Source organism: Berghia stephanieae, chromosome 8, assembly GCF_034508935.2.
Source record: "Berghia stephanieae isolate SIO BIC M18660-M18661 chromosome 8, UCSD_Bste_1.3, whole genome shotgun sequence".
In the NCBI taxonomy this organism is placed as follows: domain Eukaryota; kingdom Metazoa; phylum Mollusca; class Gastropoda; order Nudibranchia; family Aeolidiidae; genus Berghia; species Berghia stephanieae.
The window spans coordinates 45,190,186-45,200,122 of record NC_088367.1 but is presented as its reverse complement, the minus strand read 5'-3'; the positions used below and the strand labels follow the sequence as shown (position 1 = coordinate 45,200,122).

At 38.8% G+C, this 9,937-nt stretch overlaps 1 protein-coding gene across 1 annotated transcript in view; it reads left to right on the top strand.

The window, feature by feature from the left end:
- Positions 1–8,246: 8,246 nt before the first annotated feature.
- Positions 8,247–9,937, top strand: part of LOC144979029 (transmembrane protein 183-like) — a 4,507-nt gene continuing 2,816 nt past the window's right edge. The window contains exon 1 of the mRNA XM_078925645.1: positions 8,247–8,364. Within this exon, the coding sequence (XP_078781771.1) occupies positions 8,247–8,364 (118 nt within the window). The remainder of the gene's footprint in view (positions 8,365–9,937) is intronic.

Here is a 9,937-nt window from a genome sequence, read left to right as displayed (position 1 = left end):
TGGTTTTTTTATTTTTTTTTATTATTTTTTTTAAGGGTATTTTTGTGTAGTTGTGCTTTGTGTTTTTGGATTAATGAAATTTTATTGTTTTTGTTTGTATTTTTTTAAAATTTGGAATTGTTTTTTTGTTTTTTTTGGTTTTTTTTTGTTTGTGGGGGGAGGGGGGGGGGGGGGCCCAGGTACGGTAGTGTGGGTTTAGCTTGGTCCTTTGGTCTAATGAAAATTTTTAAAGTTTTGTTTTGCGTATTATTTAAAATTGAACTGTTCAAATGCAATATGATGAAAAATCTTCCAATCCGCTTGTGATGGGCGATTAAGTTACCTGGGATAACCCCCTAATTGGTACTTCTCTCTCTCTCTCTCTTCTCTCCCCTCCTCCCCCTCTCCCCCCCCCCCTTCCCCCCTTTTCTTTTTTGGGGTTTGTCCCCCAAAACTTGGGTAAATGACTTTGTCTGCAAAAATTTTTGATGGGGATTGTCATGACAACTTGTTTACATTTTTAATGATCGTAACAAAGAGTTTTTTGGGGGGAGTGGGGGCTTAGGATATCGTCATTTTTAAATAATGTTGGGGGGACCTTTTCTTCCTTGCTTTTTTTTTTTTTTTTTTTTAATTTTCCTTTTTAAATTTAACGGTAACAAAAAATTGAAACTTCTTTTCATTTTTCTCTCTCCCCCTTTCCCCCTCTCTCTTCTCTTCTCTCTCTCTCTCTCTCTCTCTCCGTCCTCTCCTCTCCTCTCTCTCCTCTCTCTCTCTCTTTCTCTCCTCCCACACATCGGATTGAATAATGATGGGTGATCAAAAATTCTGGGTTTTAAACATTTAAAAAATAGATATGTAATTCGGGGGTGGGTTTTTTATTTATCGATGGGGAGTTAAAATTTTTCTTCCCAAAAAATTTTCATCTTTAGAAATTGTTTGTCAGGCTTAGCGATTTAAAGTATACCACGCACCACTACATGGGTTTTTGCGAAGTCTCGTGTGTTGGGGTTTTTTTGTACCAAATGGGGGTTGGTTAAAATCGTGGATATTGAGGAATTAAAAGTTTTTCGGCCAAAATTTAAAATACTGTACACGTTTTTCCGGGTTTTCGGCGTTAAAGGGGGTATTGTGCTGTGGGAAAGGGGAGAGAGGGAGGGAGAGGGGGGTGGTTGAGAGGGATGGTGGGGTGGGAGGGGAGAGGGAGGGGTTTTATGTGAGAGAAGTTGGGGGGAGTGAGAGGAGAAGGTGGGGTGTGGGGGGGGGAAAGAGATGGATAGAGAGAGAGGGGGTGTGTGGAAAAAGAGGGGAGAAAATGGGGAGGGGAGGAGTAGGAAAGAGGGAGGGGGTTGGGGGGGGGGGGTTTGGTAGGAGGTTGTGTGGGGGGGGAGAGGGAGGAGGAAAAAGGTCTGGATTTTAATAATAACAGCACGTTTTGTTTTTCCCCACAAAACGGCCCCAATGCTTTACTTGTCACCAATGGAAAATACAAAACCGCAAACAAAAAAATCATAAATTTAATTTTCTTTTTGGAAAAAATTTTTTTTTTTTGGGTTTTTAAGTTGAGTTTTAAAATTGAAGGGATGGGAGGGTTTAAGGAAAGCTCAACTCGGAGTCACTTCCCTCGAATGACGCATGGTAACTTTTAAACTGGTCTTAACTGTCGGACATGGCGGACCCTTTTGAAATATCCCCCACGGAAAAAGGTTCAGAGAGGAAAAAAACTTATAAATCTGATATGATTACTTTAACATTTATCACCAAAATGAAAATTTACCCCGCTTAGAAAAAAAGTACCGATTTTCTTTGTTTTGAACCACGAAGACCGCCGTTGTGGGGAGTGACATCAGACTTTTTAATCAATACTGGTATGAATTCCAAAATTGAGGGGGGGGCAAATTGAAACGATTTAGTGCCCCCTTTTCGCGTTTTTTTGGGTATCAATTTCGTTGTATCACCCATCTCAAGGTTTTATTGGAGTATACGTAGTATACATTTAAAAGAAGTTAAATGAATGAGCCCCTTTTTAAATTTTTATAAGCCTTGTGGCAATTTTATACATTATTCGTTTTAAAACAAGAAGCCAAAAAAGCTTTTAAGGAGGCGGTTGCTGAAGTTTTTTTTAAACAAGCCTAACAAGAAGTCAAGAAGCTCTTGAAGGGGGGAGGTTCTGAAGAGTTTTAAAAGGGGCCCTAACAAGAAAAGAAGGGTCAATGAAGCTCTTGAAGGGGGGTTGCTGAAGATTTTTAAAACAAGCCTAACAAAAACAAAAGCTCTTAAGGAGGCAGGTTGCTGAAATTTTTTTAAAAAAACCCCTAACAAAAGTAATAAAGTTTAAAAGGGGCAGGTTGTGAAGATTGTTTTAAAACAACCCTAAAAGAAGTCAATGAAGTCTTGAAGGAGGCGGTTTTGCTAAGTTGTTTTAAATCAACCTAACAAAACCCCAATGAATTTTTTAAAAGGGGGGGTTGCTGAAGTTGTTTTAAATAAACCTAACAAAAGTCAATAAAGTCTTGAAGGAGGGGTTGTGAAGATTTTTTAAAATAAACCCCCAAAGGCATGATTTGAAAATTTTTAGATGCTTTTCTTTTTTCTTTGTCCATTAAAATAAAAAAGGCTAAAACCCTATTTTTAAAAAGAAAAAAGGAATTGATCAAAATTTTTTGGGTTTAATTCGTTTTTCTCTTTTTTTATTTTTTGGATTTAAGTTTTAACGGAATTTTCGGAAGACTGGGGAGTTTACGAATTTTTATTGCATTTGCATGTGGGTTTTTTTTTCAGCTGAAAATTAGCTTCAAATTTTGTTATTTTTCGAAAAAAATAGAATTATTATTTTATTTTTTTTTAATTTTTTTTTTTTATATTATTTTTATTTTTTTATTTTTTATTTTTATTCCTTGGATACATCCTTCGAGGGGAGAAATTTCGGCACCCCAAAAACACACAACACACACAAACACACACCCAAAAGAAGAGAGAGGAGAGAGAAGGGGGAGAAGAGAGAGGGGGAAGAGGAGAGGAGAGGGAGAAGAGAGAGAGACCAAAAAAAAATATCTTTTTTTATTGGTATATTTTTAAAAAAGGGGTTAGAATAATGATTTGGCGCGTCCCCCTTATTTTTAATTTGATATGCAAAAAAAGTAATTCGATTCGGGGACCCCTCGATTTTTCAGCTGCACTCGTTCACCCTTTTTCCTTTACTAGAAAAGTTTTTTTTTTGGGGGGGGGGGCAAAGGGAAAAAAAAAACCGGTTTTTTTTGTGGTGGTTTTTTTTTTTTTTTTTTTTTTTTTTGTTTGTTTGTTTTTTTGTTTTGTTTGTTTGTTTTTTTTTTTTTTTTGTACATTTTGGCCAGAAACTTCATCTGCGAATTAGTCAGTTGTGAAAAAAATGACTCCACTATAATAAAGAGGTATTGGGGTGGAAAACCCCCAGGGAGAGGTTCCAAAGGGAAGGTACGGGGAAAATTTAAGAAGAGGTTAAAGAAGCTGAAAATAAAAGAGAGTGATAAGACGTGGAATGATTATTAAAACGTTAGCTCAAGATAGGGGGATGGAACTGTTTTTTCTGTGGCTGTACCTGACCCAGGGTGAAAAAAAGGCAAGGATGTGATGAAAGTCGATCATTTTAAAATTCCCCTCCAACTTGAGCCCTTCCGGGTGTACATATTTCAGTTTTGATAACCCAAATTGTTATGGTCCGTTGTTGTATTGGGGAAATGCTTTTAAACCACGTAGAATAGTTGTCCGTACGTTTCAGCGAAAGTTCGAAACAAGCCCTAATGAAAATTTCAGTTCGTATGGGGCATTCTAATAAAAACTATCTTAACCTTTCCCAAAAAAAACAATAGTGGAGCAACGATAATAGATCATATCCCGATTAATTCGGGATATTGTTTTTTTTGGTTTTATTTTTTTTCTTATTTTTGTTGTTGTTGTTTTATTTGGTTTTTTTTTTTATTTCGGTGTTTAAAGAAGAAATATAGATAGCCAAATTCGGATTCCCCCCCCCCCCCTCCGAATTCATTTTTAACACAATTATTTCGTTCAGTTGCTTCCCCGGGCATGAATTGTTTAAAACTAGTTAAACATTTTTAATTATCTATTCAAAGCCTAATAATTTAAGTGAAAAAATTTTTATTTAAAAGGATGGAAATCATGGTTTTAGTTAGTACGGGCTTTACAAAATTGAAATTTTGCCCCCCCCCCCCCCCCCCCCCCCCCCCCCCCCCCCCCCCCCCCCCCCCCCCCCCCCCCCCCCCCCCCCCCCCCCCCCCCCCCCCCCCCCCCCCCCCCCCCTTCCCACTTTTTTTTTTTTTTTTTAAATATTATTGCCTGTGGTGGTTCAGGGTTAACTCGATTTCAATGCGGATCCAGCACTTGGGATGGGGTTACGTCCCCTACAAATGACTTTTTCATAGCGATGCTCTCCGAAGGGACTTTGGGTGGTTCTAGCATTTCTGCTGTTTTAATTGTCGGCGCGCTTGCGTTTCATAGCGTCGTCGCCGAGAGGCGTTCTTTTGTTTTAAGGTAATGGCACGGCTATTATACGCAACGGCGTCGGCTTTTCGTCTAGGCCGAGACCCCGTCGATAATCTAAATGGCATCGATGATATAAATTAATGCTACTCAATACAGAAATAGAAGTTAGAGCTATTGTTTGAATAGGCTTTGAACCTTCATTGTGCTTCCCCCCCCCCCCCCCCCCCCCCCCCCCCCCCCTTCCCTATGGAAGTCCGTTTTTCTTTTCTTTTTTTTTTTTTTTCTTTTTTTTTTTAAATTGCCCTATGACGATTTTTAATATTTTACGTATCCATAAGTTACATGAACACGTTTCTCCGGTTATAGTAAGTGATGAGAATTACATAATTTTCGAGTAAGAGATGGTCAGTTTTTAAAATTCCAACCTCCCCCTTCCCATGTTTTAACTTTAGATTTCAATTTCTTTATTGAGGAATAGGTAATACAAGTTTAATTATTTTTTTTAATGAATTATTTTTTTAAAATTTATTGTTGTTATTGAAAAAGTGTGGAGCGGCACTTGTATTAATAATGATGAGAAAAATTGGGTTTTGAGAGCGCCAGATGAAAATAGAGAATAAAAAGTCACGGGGTCGGTGCCACACTAGGGTCCAATTGACACGACATCCTCCGCCTGGCTGAGAGAGAGAGAGAGAGAGAGAGAGAGAGAGAGAGGGGGGGGGGGGCAGTGAGCGGTCGCACAATCGACTGAGCTCTCCAGTCACACAAAATTTGGCTTTCAAACTTAGTACCAATCATGCGCCCCTCTACTCTTGACTACTGTGGGGACACAACGGAGTTTGGCCAAGGTGAGGGTAATTTAAATCGATCGATATTTGAAGGACGAGTTTTCTGGCCATTTTTTGAATATTCGTGTCTTTTAAGAGTACGATAGTTAACTGGGTTAAACCTTTATCGTGAGGTCCGAATCGTAGACCACTAGTACTTAATTAATTCTCATTGTATCCGAGTTATAGTCGAGTACTTCTCATATACATGCCATGCCGTATTGTGGAAAAAAAACTCGTATTTAAACATTTGGCCAGAAAACTTGTCCTTCAAGTATCGACCGATTGAAATAACTTTCATCTTGGCAAATACTCTCAAACCTATCGCGGTCCCAAGTTTGTCCAAGATGAGGGTCATTTAAAACGATCGATATTCGAAGGATGATTTTTTCTGGCAATTTTTTGAATATACTTCAGCGTGGCTCAGCGGTATGGTCTTTGCTTCGTACCTGAAAGGTACCGAGTTCGAATACCCGCCGCGTTGTGTGGCCTTGAGCAAGTCACCTAGCCTTAGCTCACTTTGCGGCGCTGCACTGCGGCTGACGCCTGTGTTATTCCAGTCTTCCTTTGGAATAGGCCCTAAAGAAAAATTTCCGCTTAGGGATAAATAAAGGGAATTTATTTTTATTTATACGTGTCTTTTTCAGAGTACGGCAGTTAACAAGTTAAACCTGTATCGTGAGATCCGAATCATAGACCATTGGTACTTAATTAATTCTCATTGTATCTGAGTTATGGTCGAGTATTACTATTACCATCCTAGACCCTATATATTATTTTCTCTTTGTAATCGGAGTTGTAAAGGTATAATTTGAGTATGCTTGTGACAAGAACCGTTTTCTTAACCGTGTATTCGGCGGCCCACGAATTAATTAATTTGTACGATCAAACTATCTCAGTGTGTGCTTGGTCGATTGTTGTCATCGAAAATGCTAACAACTCTGCTGCTATTTAAAACACACACACACACACACACACACACACACACACACACACACACACATTTATAAAATTTTGGACAGACAGCTCGTCCTTTAGATCTCGATTGATTAAAGTGACTTCAACGAAGCCCCGGATTTGACAGTTTTAGAGAAGATGAGTAGTTTTTACCGATCGATATGATTTGAGGGACGAGTTTTCGGGCAAAATTTTTTTAATGTGTTTTGTTTCATTTTGCTCTCAGAGTACGGCAGTGTGTTTGTTCATAGTGTTAAAAGTCGGTACTCACTCTGTAGTCAATTTGCACGTAGCCGTTAAGGGTAAGGTAATTAGTCGATTAGGGGGAGGGAGGAGGGGAAGGGGTACGTTCAACATTTGAAGTTGGCGATTGAAATTACGACAAGAGGGGACTTATTAAATTAATAATACTCACTATTTGGAAATTGGTTGGAATATCATCTCTCTCTCTCTCTCTCTCTCTCTCTCTCTCTCTCTCTCTCTCTCTCTCTCTCTCTCTCCTTCTCTCTCCAGCCTTTCCTCACCCACTAAAACGTCTCATTTTGCATGACGTCTTCAATTATTCTTCATAATTATCTTGGCCCAAGGTACGCTGTGCTGGGATGTCTATAGTTTGTATTGTGCCTAGGGGGGCCACAACGAGTTAAATGTATCGTCCTGGCGGTAATGATGGAGAATGAGGTAGGTTGGTGGTTATTTGTGAGGTGGGAGGAGGTGGCGTTTTAATTAGGTGAGGAGCGGGCGCAACTGCAGAATAGAAGAAAAGATATTGAACTTTTTAAACACTTGTTTGACTTAATCAGCCGAATTGGATCGATGACCGAGCGGGTACGTACACAGACATGTCAACCTTTTGGCGGAATCATTCCGATTTTCACTCTTCCTTTCCGCCATTCCGCTAATTTCAGACATGCCTGTTACAGTACTACGAAAAATTCGTAAAATTGCGATATTTCGGCTCCATTTTCAGAACGCGATGGGCATTTTTGCGCCATTAAAACATATTGAAAATGAAAGTTGATACTTAAAGCAAATTATTTTATGGAGTTTGAATTGTTATTTAATCAATGTGAGATTGAATTGTTGATTTTTTACGATTGTCAAAAGGGAGGTAAGCAGAAAAATGAATTGCTCGCCCATCCATTCCCTACCCATTTCATTCGTGATTTTGTTGCCAGCTGTAAAATTGCAAATTCTTTTTTCTTTTATTTCATTTTTTTTTTTCTTTTTTCAATCTCTCTTAACTCTATTTTCTGAGTTTTCGTATCTTTGTTTTTTTTTTGTTGTTGAATGTGAAGGGTTTGCATGGGTAAAATGACTCCTCTTGTAACTAAGTCGGGTGATGAATAGCGGTTGGATGGGTGACCATGATCTCAGAAACTATATTCCTGCATTTGGTCCTTGCATTTTAGTTTTACAAACAGTGTCCCCACTTAATTTATCTTGAAATGAATATATAAGTAAGTAAGTGAGTTGTAAGCCTTGCAGTTTTGAATGGCGCTTGTTGAGAATTGTGTGATTCAGTCACATTTGTTTTAAAACCTCGATGAGTATAGCTGCATTCTCCAACCATGTTGTTAATTGTTTCCATTGGCCACGGGCCAGAGTTTTGAGGCTGTCAAGATCTTGTTGTGACTTTCGTACGGAGGGCATTGCAGTTTTTCTTAGTTCAGGGATCACTTCGGCCTCCTCTGAATCTAGAAATGTCTTATATGTAGAGAGATCCTGGTTCAGGGTAGTTACTATTGATGTTGTTGGTCTCCCTACATATTTGTTGCCATGAAGAAAATATAGGCATTGACAATTTTAAGAATGTTAGTACAAAAGGGCGCCTAACGGGAGTTAAGCCTCGTCCTGTATGTTTAGTATTGCCGTTGGCTTTGGACCTTTGTGAAGAGCTTTTGAGCAAATTAAGTGAATTATTAATTCTGTGAAATCCTACATTCTCACTTTTTAAATGCAACATGTTGGACATGCGCAGTTCCCGCCACAGTGTCTCGTACGATGCCTCATGCAGGAAAAGCCAAAAAAGAGGTGTGGCACAAACTGAAAGCAAGACAAATACTATCCTCTTCCACGCCACTACCCCTTCCACTGGATTCTCACTTGTTTAAATTCTATGGTATGGAATTCAATGGCAGTATGCTGCATCATGCGGTAACATCGATTTCATGAAGAGGAATGATGATGATGATGATGATGATGATGATAATTATAACGATGATGATAATAATAGTGATGATGATGATGATGATGATGATGATGATGATGATGATGATGATGATGATGATGATGATGATGATAATAATAATATTAATAGTGATGATGATGATGGCGATGATGATTGTAATAATACTAATAAATGCAGGAGTACTTTTAAAAAATGAATCGGCGTCACGTCTTAACTCAACGAGTGAGATACAGGTATAATCCAAAGCTAAAAATAAAATTTCAAACACACACACAGTGATCGAAATTAACTTTGTCTAGTTGTTTAAAGACATAATGACTAGGAAATGAACAAAAACTCGAGATGCCATTTAACTATGTAACGCAATGTCCACTTAACATGCTCAAAGAGCTTTACAAGGGGTCCTTGGCCAACATCAACACATAACATGTAGGACGAGACGTGACGCCTGCTTGGCGATATTACATTTTTATTTTCGACAGGGCCAACGCTGTTAACGACCAGGTATTCATTTTACACCTGAGTACAATGAGCGATCGTGAGTAGCAGCGGGGAAGCGTGGCTCAGTGGTACGGTCTTTGCTTCGTACCTGAAAAGTACCGAGTTCGATCACCTGCCCCTGCGCTGTCTGAGAGCAAGTCACTTCGCCTCAGCTCAATTTGCGGTGCTGCACTTTGGACGATTCCAGTCTTCCCTATGGGTTGAATAAAGGAAATTTTATTTATTTTTCTTTAGTTATTTATTTAAAGAGATTTTTTTTCTTCCAAGGACTCAACTATTCACCGCTCAGAGCGGGACTCGAACCCAAGACCTTCCAAAGGCGAAGGCGACTAAACCACATCGCCTCACGGAAGCAGGCGTTGGGATGAACTACTTAAAGTCGGCAAGTCAGTATTCAATTAAATGACTAGCTAGTCAAGTGAGTTTGTTGTCATAATTACTATAATAATGATATGGAATGATTTCCAGTTGCTACCTTTCTAATTAAAAAAAAAAAAAAAAAAAAGACGGCTGGGTGCTGCAACTGCTGCTGCTGCTCCTTCTGCTAATGCTACTGCCTACGTCATATACCCCTTCCTTTCCCTTTCCTCCCCTACCCCTCATTCGTTTCCGATGTCTATATTTATGATGGCGTATTGATTATTGTTGTCCCACCATGTCGATTGCTGTGGGGGTATTTACCGTAAAACTTTTATTAAAAAATTTCGTTTGCTGGTTTTGTTTGTTTCGTTAATGATGACGACGACGACGATGATGATTATTATTATTTTTTTTAAATTTATTTGTTTATTTCTCATCGGTGAGTGATCGGAATTGGAATATGATTTTGAAGAGTTCAGTGCAAGACTAGTGGTATTTCTTGTTCTTTTGATTTTGATCGCATGGTGAAGGTGGTGAATTCGTGTGGGTTGTTTTAGTTGTGGTTAAGACATTGTTGGGAAGTGTAATTAATTACAAGTGCTTTCGAACTGGAGTTGAATTTTGCAGATGTGTTGTGTGTCAT